The sequence below is a fragment of the Phyllostomus discolor genome, chromosome 15 (genome assembly GCF_004126475.2).
Source record: "Phyllostomus discolor isolate MPI-MPIP mPhyDis1 chromosome 15, mPhyDis1.pri.v3, whole genome shotgun sequence".
NCBI lineage: Eukaryota > Metazoa > Chordata > Mammalia > Chiroptera > Phyllostomidae > Phyllostomus > Phyllostomus discolor.
This window is the reverse complement of record NC_040917.2, coordinates 24,263,172-24,277,446: the sequence shown is the minus strand read 5'-3', so window position 1 is coordinate 24,277,446 and position 14,275 is coordinate 24,263,172. Positions and strand designations below refer to the sequence as shown.

At 40.3% G+C, this 14,275-nt stretch overlaps 1 protein-coding gene across 8 annotated transcripts in view; it reads right to left on the bottom strand.

Moving 5' to 3' along the window:
- LOC114512472 (complement factor H) overlaps positions 1–14,275 on the bottom strand; it is a 157,561-nt gene that overhangs the window by 19,229 nt on the left and 124,057 nt on the right. For 5 of the 8 annotated variants that reach the window (XM_036016225.1, XM_036016227.1, XM_036016224.1 and 2 more), the window contains 5 exons: positions 14,045–14,221; positions 13,365–13,619; positions 11,865–12,038; positions 10,661–10,843; positions 7,107–7,280 (listed from right to left, as the gene is read on the bottom strand). In XM_036016225.1, the coding sequence (XP_035872118.1) occupies positions 7,107–7,280; positions 10,661–10,843; positions 11,865–12,038; positions 13,365–13,619; positions 14,045–14,221 (963 nt within the window). Of the gene's footprint in view, positions 1–5,557; positions 5,954–6,396; positions 6,580–7,106; positions 7,281–10,660; positions 10,844–11,864; positions 12,039–13,364; positions 13,620–14,044; positions 14,222–14,275 lie in introns of those variants that run through there. The other 3 variants (XM_036016230.1, XM_036016231.1, XM_036016226.1) reach the window with 3 other exon arrangements.

Genomic DNA, 14,275 nt, shown 5'->3' with positions numbered 1-14,275 from the left:
GCATGTTGGTGGATGCAGGTGGTGGTCTCCTAAGCAGCTGCAGTGGGTTCACCTTGAGCTGACTTTAGAGATCTTAGTGTTCACTAGATATTCATGAATTTTAGAGGGGTTGCTAATCCTTCTGTGCTGGTGTAGTGGCTTCTTTAGGGACAGTCCATGAGACTGTCACCACAGTTAAATGTTGCTGTGAAGTGTTACAGATGCCAAAAAGCATTTGGGACTGTTCATGACACTCTGTCCTCATTGCCTGTGTCCTCCAAGAAGGGAATTCACTGCTTTTCCCTAAAACCCCAAACCATTGGGTCACACAGATGATGAGGGAGCAGGCCCAGAAACAGAGCCGTGCACCTGCCAGTCTGACGAGTTCATTCAAAAACATACAAGCCATCTGGTCAACCTGCCAACTTCCCCATCTTGTCCAGGAGGATCCCAGAAAGTCCCACTAGTCCAGATACAGTTGGACCTCACTGGGTCCTGAATATACTTGGCCTTATTTATTATTTTGATAAACCATCTGTAAACCTGTCTAATATTTGCCTCATAATTCTCCTGCAGAGTCTCATAGTGATAACAGCTTCCTTCCTAAGAATTCACACAGTGTGGGAAAAATGGGGACAACCATAATTGAACAACAACAAAAAGAATTCATGCATTTGTAAATGAAATGGAGATAAGCAATCTATCAGATGCAGAGTTCAAAACACTGGTTATAAGGGCACTCAAAGAACTTAGGCAGGACCTCAACAGCATAAAAAAGATTTAGTCAAAGTAAGGATACATTAATTGAAATAGAGAACAATCTATAGCGAAACAACAGTAGAGTGGAAGAAGCCAAGAATCAAATCAATGATTTGGGACATAAGGAAGCAAAAAGCAACCAATCAGAACAACAAGAAGGAAAAGGAAACCTCAGATGAACCCCCTGCCCAGATGAAGATAGTACAAGAATCCCCTGAGACGACTTCAAGAGGTCCAACATTTACATCATCAGGGTGCCAGAAAGAGAACAGACAGAGCAAGAAATTGGAAATCTATTTGAAAAATAATGAAAAAACTTCCCTTATTTGCTGAAGGAAATAGACAGGCAAGTCCAGGAAGCACAGAGAGTCCCAAACAAGATGCCTGCAAAGATGCCCAGCTCCAAGACACATCATAATTAAAGTGCCAAGGGATAAAGATAAAGAGAAAATCTTAAAAGCAGCAAGAGAAAACAAGCTAGTTACCTACAGGGGAGTTCCCATAAGACTATGAGCTCATTCCTCAAAAGAAACTTCACTGGCTAGAAGGGATTGTCAAGAAATATTCAAAGTCATAAAAAGCAGGGACATACAGCCAAGATTGCTTTATCAGCAAAGCCATCATTGAGAATTAAAGGGCAGATATAGAGCTTCCCAGAGAAGAAAAAACTAAAGGAGTTTATCATCACCAAACCATTAATATATGAAACATTAAAGAAACTTATTGAAGAAAAAGAAGATCAAAACTATGAACAATAAAAAGGCAGAAATACAAATCTCTCAAGAACTGAGTCTAAAAACAAACTAAGCAAACAAGAAGAATAACCATGGAAATGCAAAGTGCAGTACAAGAAATGGACTAGCCAAAGAACTTATACACTTGACCCAGGGACATGAACAATGGTAGGGGAGGGAGGTGTTGCCTGAGGGAGGGGGTGGCTGAGGAGAGGGGAGGCAAAGGGGGAAAAATCAGGACAACTGTAATAGCATAATCAATAAAATATAATTAGAGAAAGAAATCATGGTTTTGAAGATTCATTTTGGATTTTGACTTTGAATTTGAGTAAATAAAAAATGAGTGCTAATGATAAGAGCACACAACTCAAAAACCTTGCCTACAAAAATTAACATGAAGTAAAAAACCAAAAACCCACCTGGAAAATATTTTTAATTTCTATCACTAAGTGTGAATAAAAGGAATGATCTTATTTCTAAACAAAGAAGAATGATAGGAAAAAGGCCTAGTGTCTGAATCAGAAAATTAAGAGAAAAATCACAGGACAAGTGGTCCTTAAATGTCTTCAGTGCAAAGAAGCACATTCACAACAAGTGAACTTTAAAGCTACTCTGAGCTATCACGTGTTACCTTCCAGGAGGGAAAATGTCTAACAGGCTGACAACAGACCCCTCTGAGAAAAAGTGAAAAAAAAATCTGTGAAGTTGATTGAGGATCCATAAATCTCACTTCTGGCAATTTAACCTACAATATGCCCAACTGAGGATATTAATGGCATCATTCATTGTTGGGATAGTAAGATATGGGAATGGACTCAGTGAGAGGCATGTAAAGTGAAAACAGCAAGACATAGATAAACGTGCAAAAGAACCTCTCTTTTCTCTCATGAACACTGGAGGGTGTCAGAAACCGATGAAACTGAAACATATTGAATGGGGAACAGGTCTGAAGGGAGTCAGACGACTCTGCACAGACCTTCTCTCTCACTTGGACTTTTACAACATGAATGTGTTCGCAGGTATTTTAAAGACTAGATTAATAGGGAACAAATCAACAAAATCTAAAATTCAAAAACATACCAATGCAGATGAATATAAAACATTACTACTAATTTGGTAAACAAGCCACCCAGAGATTAGAATTATGTCAAGTCCGTTTGAATACTAGAGAGTGCCAGACCTGTTGAGACACAATAAATAGAAAAAAACATTTTAACTTTCAATCACTAGTTAAACTGATAATAGTAATGCTTGCATTGCATTTTTGAAACTTTTTTTTTTGAAACTGAAATGTAAGAATATAGAAGTAATGAGAAAGGAGAGAAAAATGTACTGAAGAATTTCTAAAGCCTGTATTACTAAACCTAAACTCCAAAACCCCAAAGGAACTAATGCATTATTTATAAATTTATTCATATTTATTTAATTATTTTCAGAATATTTGTTTTATTTTGTTGAAAGCATTGACTACATCCCACCCCTGAGGCCAGACATTGTCTCTGGTGGCAGACCAAGACCTTATGGCAATATATGAAATCATTGTAAGCTAAACGTTTAATATTTTACAGACTTAGGTGTTGTCCATGGCAATGATGAGGAAAGATTTACTGAGCCCCTTCTGGATGCCAGGCACTGTGCTGGGCACTGGCACTTGGTTGTTGTCCATTCTTGTGACAGTATTTTCTTCATGGTCTCATGACAACACTGTATTGTGCTGTGTGAGACCCAGATGAATTCCTTGCAGAAGAGTGTATTGTGCCTGTAAAAATGCATTTACTCTTGTTATGGGTGTGTTGTAAATCCTTGCAATGCATTTTCGATTTCATTTCCATTTCAAAGATCTGATGATCAAGAGGTCCTGGCAGTGAAAACACTTCCACACTCTTGGACACACCCATGCGGCACCAGTAGTGCAGTTATTGGATTCTAAATGCTATTTACTGATAAAAAATATCTGAGGTTCTTGCAAGTGTGTGTGCCCACGTGAGCAATTGGCTGGAGAAGTACACACAGCGTGGAACAACACACTGTGGTATAAAGAAGAGAAAGGCTGAATGAGTAAGTGGGGATTCAGCCAGAGCTCTGAGAATGTGGTTCAGCAGACAGCCCCTAGGCAAGACTGGTGTCATCTGGACCGCCAATGGAAAAATGAATGTGACCGAATGTGAGAAATGGGATATTAAACACTGAATTCTTGCTGATACATGCAACAGTTTTAAAGAAGAAGAACAAATCTTGAAAACCATCATGGAAGGACACCAACACAAATTCTTGCTCCAAAAATCAGAGATTGAAGGATAAACACAATGATTAGCTACATCTTTTAGGTGAAAGTTTAATTTACGCAGCCTTGGGGAAGGGACACTTACCTGTGTACAAGAGGCACTGGGAAAGAACGCAGAAGAACAATAGAACTGATCTGTGAAATTACTATTTTGTGACCACCAATGTAATAAATGATGAAAACCAAGTGTGACAGGTTCCACTACTATTGGGTAACAGGCTGGGAGAAACACTATGTGCACAAATATCAGTGTTAATATCAAAGAGACGTGTCCATTGTGATGATGTCCCCTCATGTGACAGGAAACTGGCTTCCCTGGGGACCCAGGTTCCCTAACCTGTCTCCTTGGTGACGGCCAGTCTCCTCATTGGAGCCATGTCCCGGGTTTGGTTTTTACACAGAGCAACAGGGTACCACTTCAGGTATTTGTAGCTTAGTTACTTATAGCTTTATTTTCATTTTAATATTTTTATTGAAATGACTGGGGTGACATTTCTTAATAAAATTATATAGCTTTCAGGGGTGCTGTTCTATAATACACCATCTGTACATTGTATTTGTGTGTTCATTACCCCAATCAGGTCTCCTCCCATCACCATTCATCCCCCGTTTACCCTCTTCTACCTCACCCACCCCCTTCCCTCCAGTCATCACCATACTCTTGTCTGTGTCTATGGGTGTTTGTTTTGTTTTATTTTTAAATTAATGCCTTCATCATTCTCACTCAGTCCCCCCAGTTCTCCCCTCTGACAGCTGTCAGTCTGCTATTGTATCTGTGAGCCTGTCTCCATTTTGGTTGTTAGTTTACTTTGTTCATTAGATTCCACACATATCTGAAATCTTAGGAAGCTGACCTTCCTCAGAATGGCTTATTTCAGTTCGCACAGTACTCTCCAGGTCCATCCATGCTGTTGCAAAATATAAGACTTACATCTTCACTTTCATCTTAAAGGATTAATATTTTTATAGAAATTAATAAAGTTTATATTCAAGTGATTTTAGTTATTGATGTGTTTGAAATATACAAACATCAAAATCATATTTCAGGCTCTGGTGCTTGAAAGTGTCCAAATCTCTACAAAGCAGCAAAATCATGAAGATGATTTTGACTGGTCCATCCTGCAGAGTGTTTTCTGGTACTCAACTTGTGTTGTCTCACTTTCTGTGTGTATTTGCTCTAAGTTAATGTATTTCTTCATGCAAACATGATACATGTTCAATACAGAATACTGGGGGAATATGGGAACTGAACCCCAACCCTTACCCCTGTTTGTAAATCCAACGGAGTTGTGGTGTGTCATTGCACTTCCTGCCGGTCTCTGTTCTGTAAATGCATAGTCACGGTTCCCAGCATGTCGTGATATCATGTGAATGTGTCTATGCTGATGCTGGGTTTTTATCAGGTTGTATGCCCCTGTCCCTGCAGTCATACCCTGAATTGGACCCCACCTGCTCCATGTGACATGTCTGAGGGCTTGTATGCACAGAGGGGACAGGCTGCAGAAGATCACACCTGTCACTGTCTCTGGTGTGTGTTTCGCTAGGACAGGTAATAACCGCTGACATCTTCTCACCAACACAGGTGTGACATAGGTTGGTTTTTACGTGTTTGTGAAGCGATTATATTTTGAATATGGAGACAAACATTTTTCCCATTTCCTCTGCAACAAGAGTCTCAAACAGCCTCGGAAGTTCCAGACAAAGTGTTGAGAAAATTAGGGGAGTGGTTGGTTGCAAATGGGTTGTGAAGGAATGGCTTCTGATTTCTCACCATGGATGTTTATGACTAGAACACACAGCATTGTGGTTTGCCACGTTTTAATGAGATCCCTTTCAGAGTGATTCATTGGTCTTTCAGATTATAATGGTATCCACATAAATTCTGATTATGAAGAAAAATGAGATAAAATATACTTGAAAAAATAGAGAATTGGATTAATATAAAATATTCTAAATGAATATATGTATATCAATTTTCAGACTACCAGATAACCATCATTTCATTCACAAGTGGGATACGTCAGTTTTCCTGCCCGACACGTTACCCGGAATGCGGAAGGTGGTGACTTTGCACGATATGCAGGTCGGCAGGTGAACTCAATAGTATCATCTGATTCCAAATAAAGTTTTTTGTCTTGTCTCCATTTTAACTGTATGTTATGCTTTTCCATCATTTCTTCTGATATTACACATGCTTCTAAAGGTAAAAACAAGAAACATAAAACATTAAGTGATATACAAATTCTCAGTACAGAAGTTTACACTGTCATGTAGAATCTTCTACACTGATCCAGGAACTCATTCTTAGGACCTTTTTCAATATGATTCATTGAAAAGTCATCCTGTAGATGTAAGCCATTTCAGACAATTAATGATGTAAACATGAAGTGCTCTGAGGGATAACTAAAGGTTAAATTAAAGTTCATAATACCAGTTCTCATATATAGAGTTTTCATAAAAGAATCTTTGTTGCTCTTCCTGCTTAGGAATTTGTCATATGCTATTTACTCACAGATCGCTATGAGGGAGTCAAGCATTCATCAGAATAATGGTAATCCATGAAAGTTCTGTTATAAAGAGCAGAACATCACACTCTCTACACAGATTTCCCAGGACCCATGGGAATAGCAACACACTTACCTAAACATTTGGGTGGTTGTGACCACTCTCCATCACGACATGTTATTATCCTGTTTCCCTGAAGTTTATAGTAGGCCTGGCATTTGTATTCCACTGAGTCTCCTGGAGCGTATATGGCTGATGGGAATGTGGTGATGTCCCCATTGTCGATGGCTGGAGGGCGCCCACATTTTCCTTTGGACTCTACAAAAGGACAGTCTTTGATTTAAGGTGTCTCTGTAGTAGGTGGGGGCTATCTTCACCTCTTTAAGGCACCAAACTGTATTTACCACTAAATAAGGGAGTAAGCAAGGTGAATAACCAAATGAAGTATGTCTGACCAAGAGTCTTAAACCTAGGGTGTACGGAAGCCACCACACAGATGGGTAAGCAGAGAGGACATAGGGACAGCCTTGACCCCCCACCATGGACAGTGGCTGAGAAGCCAGAGGATCAGCTGGGCTGAAAGGCCCCACTGAAGAGCTCCCGCTCTCAACCTCATTCTGGAAACCATGACACAGAACATCTTTTCTAATGTGGCCAAATATGTACGAGAATAAGTACACTATAGTACTTATTTCATGAATAGAATGGGACCTTAAGTACCACCATTTTATTTGCACGAATTTATTTCATCCATAGGAATCACTTCGTTATGTATTCATACCAACACAGCTCTTCCCTAATATATCCTCTACAATGGGGGTGAGGGGGAGAACAAGATACTCTACCTTTGCACTGAGGTGGATCTGTCCAGTTCCCATTCAGACAGGTCACCTCTACATCCCCAAATAGGTCCAAAGGTTTCAGGCATTCGTAACGTACTCTGTCACCAGACTGATACCACGTCATCCTGTTTTGTATAGTGGCATTTTTGACTACAGGAGGACTTCCACAGGAATTATCTGAATAAAAAATGTGTATCTAATGCAATGAATGTTTAGAACTCACAACCAATGCAATTCCTTTCTATTTCTGGAGGACTTAAATCCATATTAGTCTGCCATGAAGCTTGAAAGTTTCATAAATTTACATGTATAATTGAAAAAGGAGATAATGCAGGGTTGTTTTTCTCTGTAAGAGTTAAGCTTCTATATCTTAAATTTCTTTCCCACCCTCTTGAAGATTAATAGACATTTATAGGCAATATAAATGATGGCTTTTGGGGACATTTTCCTTTGAGTTTAGTAAAATAAATGAAAGTTATACAAATTGAAGATGAATTGATAAACCATAAAAACTCAGAATAACAGATAAGTTGGCATCAGATTTGCATTGAAATCATCATGTCTATTGATTGTGATTTCAGGCTCTTGGGCTAATAAGTACAGTAGTCATTTCCTTAAGGAGTAAGTAAAGAATTAAATGCTTTGAGGAATACCTCATAGTTAAAGGAAGAGGGTGATCTCAGAAAAGATCCAAACAGAGGCTGAGGAAAATAAGAGAAAAATGAATTTACAATTTAATGAAAGTACTCTAGTAATCTGACGGGGGCAGATGCTTATAGATGCTGTCATGAGCAATGAGCTTCAGCTGGAGGCAAAATAGTAATAGACTGAAGTGGAAGCTGCTGGGAATTCCTGTTAAAAGAGTTTCACTGCTTGGGTTATGTCCTAAGAACCCTGAAACACCAATCCAAAAGAACCTATGCACCCCCATGTTCATAGCAGCACCACTTACATAGCCAAGGGCTGGAAACAACCTAAGTGTCCATCAGTAAATGAATGGATCAAGGACTTTCAGCAAGATGGAGGCATAGGTGGACACACTGTACCTCCACACACAAAAAAGATTAGAGCAACAACAATTTAGAGGCAGAATAACACCCAGAAATGATAGAGAATTTATCTGAATGATAGTTGGACAGTGAAGAAGTTGAAGTAGACCCCTTCATCCAGACCGGTAGGAGGGGTGGAGAGGAGCAGCCAGGCGCGGGTCATGGTGGGAGGAGAACAGGGAGAACTGGGCGCATAAGGCAACTGGGAGTGCGTAAAGCATCTGGGGCACACAAGATCACAGTGGGTGGACCCTGAGTACGCAAGCGACAGCTCGTGGACCCAGTGAAGAGGCAATTGTGGACCAGGGCAGAGAGCGCAACCCAGGATCCCAGAGAAGGGACTAAGGTCTCAGGAGAACAAAGCTACTGCCATTGTTCCCTCCTGCCCCCGTCCCCGCCCCCGCATATAATGTCACAAGCTAGCGACTGGGGTGCCCAGCCCCGGTGAACACCTAAGGCTCCACCCCTCACCATAACAGGAGCAACCAGACCAGAGAGAGAGAGAGAGAGAGAGAGAGGGAGAGAGAGAGAGATGTCTCAAACAGAAGAGCAGAACAATACCCCAGGACTCATCCTTTTGAGCAACCAAGAGATAGCCAATCTATCAGATGCACAGTTCAAAACAATGGTGATCAGGAAGCTCACAGAATTGGTTGATTTTGGGCACAAATTAGATGAAAAATACAGGTTACCATAAAAGAGAAGAAGGAAGATGCATGGAGAACCAATAGTGATGGGAAGGAAACTGGGATTCAAAACTAGAGTGGACCAGAAGGAAGAAAAAAACAAGCAAACAGGAAAGAATGCAGAAATAAGAATTCAAAAAAACAAGGAGAAGCTTAGGAACCTCCAAGACATCTTTAAACGTTTCAACATCCGAATTATAGGGGTACCAGAAGGGGAAGAGGAAAAGCAACAGATTGAACACGTATTTGAACAAATAATAAGGGAGAACTTCCCCATTCTGGCAAAGGAAATAGACTTCCAGGAAATCCAGGAAGCTCAGAGAGCCCCAAAGAAGTTGGACCCAAGAAGAAACAAACCAAGGCACATCATAATTACATTAGCTAAGGTAAAAATGAAGGACAGAATCCTAGAAGCAGCAAGAGATAAGGGGACAGTCACCTACAAAGGAGTTCCCATCACACTGTCAGCTGATTTCTCAAAAGAGACCTTACAGGCAAGAAGGGGCTGTAAAGAAGTATTCCAAGTCATGAAAGACAAGGACTTACACCCCAGATTGCTCTATCCAGCAAAGCTTTTATTTAGAATGGAAGGGCAGATAAAGTGCTTCTCATATAATGTCAAGTTAAAGGAGTTCATCATCACCAAGCCCTTATTTTATGAAATGTTAAAGGGACTTATCTAAGAAGATAAAGAAAACACATGTATAGTAAAAGGACAGCAAACTCACAATTATTAACAACCACACCTAAAGCAAGACCAAAAGAAACTAAGCAAACAACTAGAACAGGAACAGGACCACAGAAATGGCGATCACATGGAAGGTTAGCAACAGGGGAGTGGGAGGAGCAGAGGAGGGAAATGTACAGAGAATAAGTAGCATAGATTGTAGGTTGAAAATAGATAGGGGGAGGGTAAGAATAGTACCAGAAATGTAGAAGCTAAAGAACTTATAAGTATGACACATGGACACGACTAAAGGGGGGAATATGGGTGGGAGAGGGTGTACAGGATGAAGGGGGGGAAATGGGACAACTGTAATAGCATAATCAATAAAATATATTAAAAATGAATGGATCAAAAAACTATGGTACATTTACACAATGGAATTCTATGCAGCAGAAAGAAAGAAGGAGCTCCTACCCTTTGAAACAGCATGGATGGAGCTGGAGAGCATTGTGCTAAGTGAAAAAAGCCAGGAAGCGAGGGACAAATACATTATGATCTCACCTTTCCCTGGAACCTAATCAACAAAACAAACAAGGAAGCAAAATATAACCAGAGACATGGAAATAAAGAATAAATGGACAGTAACAAGAAGGGAGATGGGAGGGAAAATGGGGGGGAAATGGTGAAGAGTTTTCAGAAATGACTATAAAGGACACATGGGCAGAAGCAAGGAGCAGGGTGGAGTCAGGGGAGGAAGGTAGGGATGGCTGGGGTGGTGGTGAGAAGTGGACCTGGAGTGAAAAGGCAGAAAACTGTACTTGAACAACAATACATTTTTTAAAAAAAGACTTTCAGGTCACAACCCAGAGTATTTTATGCTGCTCTGAGTGAGCCTGTGAATTGGCATTTGCATTTCCTCCAGTTTCCCAGAAGGTGCTGATGCTGCTGTTTCAGGGGCCACTTAGTGAGAACAGGAGCCCTGAGGTCAACCATCACCACCCCTCCCATTCCTCTGTGTGAAGGCACCAACACCCGCCTCCCCCGATCTGGCCTAAGACAGAGCCTGTGTTCATCTCTTCATCATGCTAGAAGCAATGCTATATTGTACTATTTAAGACACTTCAGGAAATTAAATGTCAAAGTTTATCAAAACACCTCTGCATGTGGGCGTCCCTATCCATCTGCCAGTCATACAGCGAACAACATTGGGTCCATCCATTTGGTAGTGTTCTCGACATTTATAAGCTACTTCATCTCCTGACTGATATACTTTCCTGTTCTTGTTTACATTTATAGGTTCAGCATTATCAAAGCTGGGTGGGGAAGGACAAGTTGTTTCTGAAAGGAAAAAAAAAACCAGAATACTTGTTCAGTAAATCTTTAAAAATAGATATTGGCCAATAACTTTACTCTAGAACAATAGGTACATAACAAACCCATGAATACTGTACGACATTTTTCTTATAACTTGAAAAGACATTAACGGTCTTGACTTGATTACACTGAATGATTCTACATTTATCAGAAGTGTAATATGGCAATGAAGAGAAAGAAAGAAGGAACTTCTACCCTTCACAAAAGCATGGATAGATCTGGAGAACACTATGCTAAGTGAAATACGGCAGTTGGTAAAAGACAAATACCATATGATCTCACCTTTAAGTGGAACCTAATCAACAAAACAAATAAGGAAGCAAAATATAACCAGAGACATTGAAATTAAGAACAATCTGATGGTAACCAGAGGGGAGGCTAGAGAGGGATAATGGAAAAATAGAGGGGGGTCACGAAGGAACACTTATAAAGGACACATGGACAAAGCCCAAGGAGGTAGGATTGAGGGTGGGAAGCAGGGATGGGTGGGGTGGGGGAGATGGTGGAAGGAAAATGGAGACAACTGTACCTGGAAAACAATTAAAAATAAATAAGTTAGTTTAAAACAAAGCATTATATGGGACTGATGGTTCAGAAAGCCTGATGAGATCAGGACCAGACTTCTTACATTCAGATTCTCTTTTGTCCATAGAGGCCATCTGTGTTATATCTGTATCTCTAGCCTTTCCTTCTGCCCAAGTCCTTTCCTAGAACTACGTGAAGCATTGGAAATGACACAAATGTCTTTAAGTAGGTAACTGGTAAAGTGACAAGAGCTGAGTCACGATGAGACTGGTGAGCAGGGGCCAGCTGCACCCCACAGAGGTGACATAGCTGAGTGTGCACATAGAGCATGGGGCACAGGGACAGGGGACCTCAAAGTAATTCTTGTTAATTCTAGAATGACTGTGGGTTTATTTTTATATCATTCATGCTCTAATTACAGATATTGATCAGCTTGAGAATAAAATGAAATACACCATACTTATGCATTCTGGGGGAGGGCTCCATTTTCCTCCTGAACATATCACAGATGCAGGTCCATGAATCATAAATCCTTGGGCACAGTTGTAGGTAAATTCTTCTCCATACTCATATCTGTTTTTCCTGTTCGGTGCAGCCCCATTGGAAAGTGGAGGTGGTGGTCCACAAGGAAGTCCTGAAGGAAAAAAGTTAAAAATGATTGCATATTTCACTCACTCTGAAACTTATTTCATGTACTGTTTGGCATAGTTGGTACTTTTATTTGATTACACAGGTTCTAATAATAATACATCACAGGAGAGGTGCCTAAATGATTACTAAAACCATTATTGAGGTGTGCATTGATTGAAAAGAAAAATGTCAGTGTATTTAGGAATGGGACTATCACTGCTTCTCTAACCAGTCATGAGTAATTAAAAGAAACACATTGAAAATCATGTTAAGAAAATTCTCATCTATTGTAAGAGATTGGAAAGAACATTGTAGAAAGAACGTAAAATTTTAAAAACCTGGCGGCAAAGCCTTCACTAAAATGTATACAAATATTTAGAATAATACAAATAGCTGTACCTACATGAATAGTTAGGTTTAATTTCACTATACATCTAGTTTTAGTGGGGAAAATGCAGTAAATAAAAGTGATTACATGTATCACATTTTTTTATCCCCTTATGGACTGTTCAGCGCTTGCACTGTTTCCAGGTCCTGGCTGCTGGAAACAACACTGCTATGAACATGGGGGTGCATATAATCTTTCCAACTGGTGTTTCTGGTCTCTTAGGGTGTACTCCCAGGAGTGGGACCTCTGGGAGAGAAGGCAGTTCCATTTTTAATTTTTGAGGTACCTCCATACTCTTTTCCATAGTGGCTGCTATGTGGCTGTGAAAAAGAAGGAAATCTCACCTTTTGCGACAGCATGGATGGACCCAGAGAACACCATGCTGAGTGAAAGAAGCCAGTCAGAGAAAGACATATGGTATGACCTCACTTACATGTGAAATTAATGAACAGAAGAAACTGGTGAACAAAATAGAACAGAGGCATGGACGCATGGGACAGACTGACAACTGTCAGAGGGCATGAGGGAGAGGGGGACTGGGTGAACAAAGGAGAAGACATTGCTAAAGGACATGTATGCATAGCCCATGGACACAGAAGACAATGTGGTGATGGCCAGAGATAAGGCAAGGGGTGGAACCTGGGTGGAAGGGCATAAAGAGGTGGAAATGGGGACCTGGGTAATAGTGTAAACAATAAAAATAAACAGAAGGAACAAAAAACTAAAGCAATTTCAGAATAAACCCATGACATTAACAAAAATAAGATTTATTTGTTTATAGAAAAACTTTTATAAAATATGTTAGTACATAATGGTCCATAAACATGTAAATGGGTTTGTATACTTACAAACCTAAAGAATTATGTCTCATGCCTTTGATGATGATTGCTTACTTTAATGAATTGTACCAAAATAGGATTTTAGTTTGCACCCTGTCCTCACCTACACATTGAGGTGGGGAACTCCATCTCCCCAGGTGGCATATTATCTCATGGCGCCCAGTTATCTTGAAACCGTCTTCACAAACATAACGTAATTTAGTGCCGTGTGGATAGAGCTTGGGCTCCACTGTTTCTTCTCCTCCTTCTTCTGATCGGGAGGAATTTACAGTTCCATGTTCTATATAAGGTGGCTGAGAACATGGTGTTTTCTCTACAATGCAGAACAGAGGTGAAAGGGTCAGGCACAAAGACCATATTTACATGGAAAAATGAAGTTAAACACATTTGGGATTTTAAAACAAGAATGATTTGAGCTAATGAAACTATTTAATAACTAAACAATATTTGAAACTTGCAAAGACATATGTCTCCATAAAATCAATGCTACCATCCCCTCATTCCCTAGGCCCCTTCATCCCCTTCCTGCTCAGCCCCAGGAGTGAAACATGCATGGAGAGCAATTGCATCTGGGGTTTCCACGGTAACCTAAAGCTTCTCTCTGTGCTCACTTCACAAGGGGAGCAATACTGATTGATTCTGGTACCAAGATTGTGATGTAGGGTTTCGAGGTGAAGTGGAACCCATATGGAGAAAGGGCTTCATCTGTCCCTTTCCACAAAGCACAGAGGAGAGTGACCCTTGTAAGACAGACAAGTGTCATGCAAGTGACGCACTACTGACCAATGCAGCGTGGGACTGACTTCCAGATTCCACCCTGGCACACGAGGTCTTCTTCTTCCAGAATCAGAGAATTGTCTTGACAGAGAATAGAGATTTTTTCTCCCTCCTGATAATTCACTGTGGTCATCATATTTTGAGATCTGGGAATCTGAGGTGGGGGTGCACATCTTGGTATTTCTAAAAATATTAAAATTAGATTTCTTAAGGAAAATCACAAGTTACAAATATTAA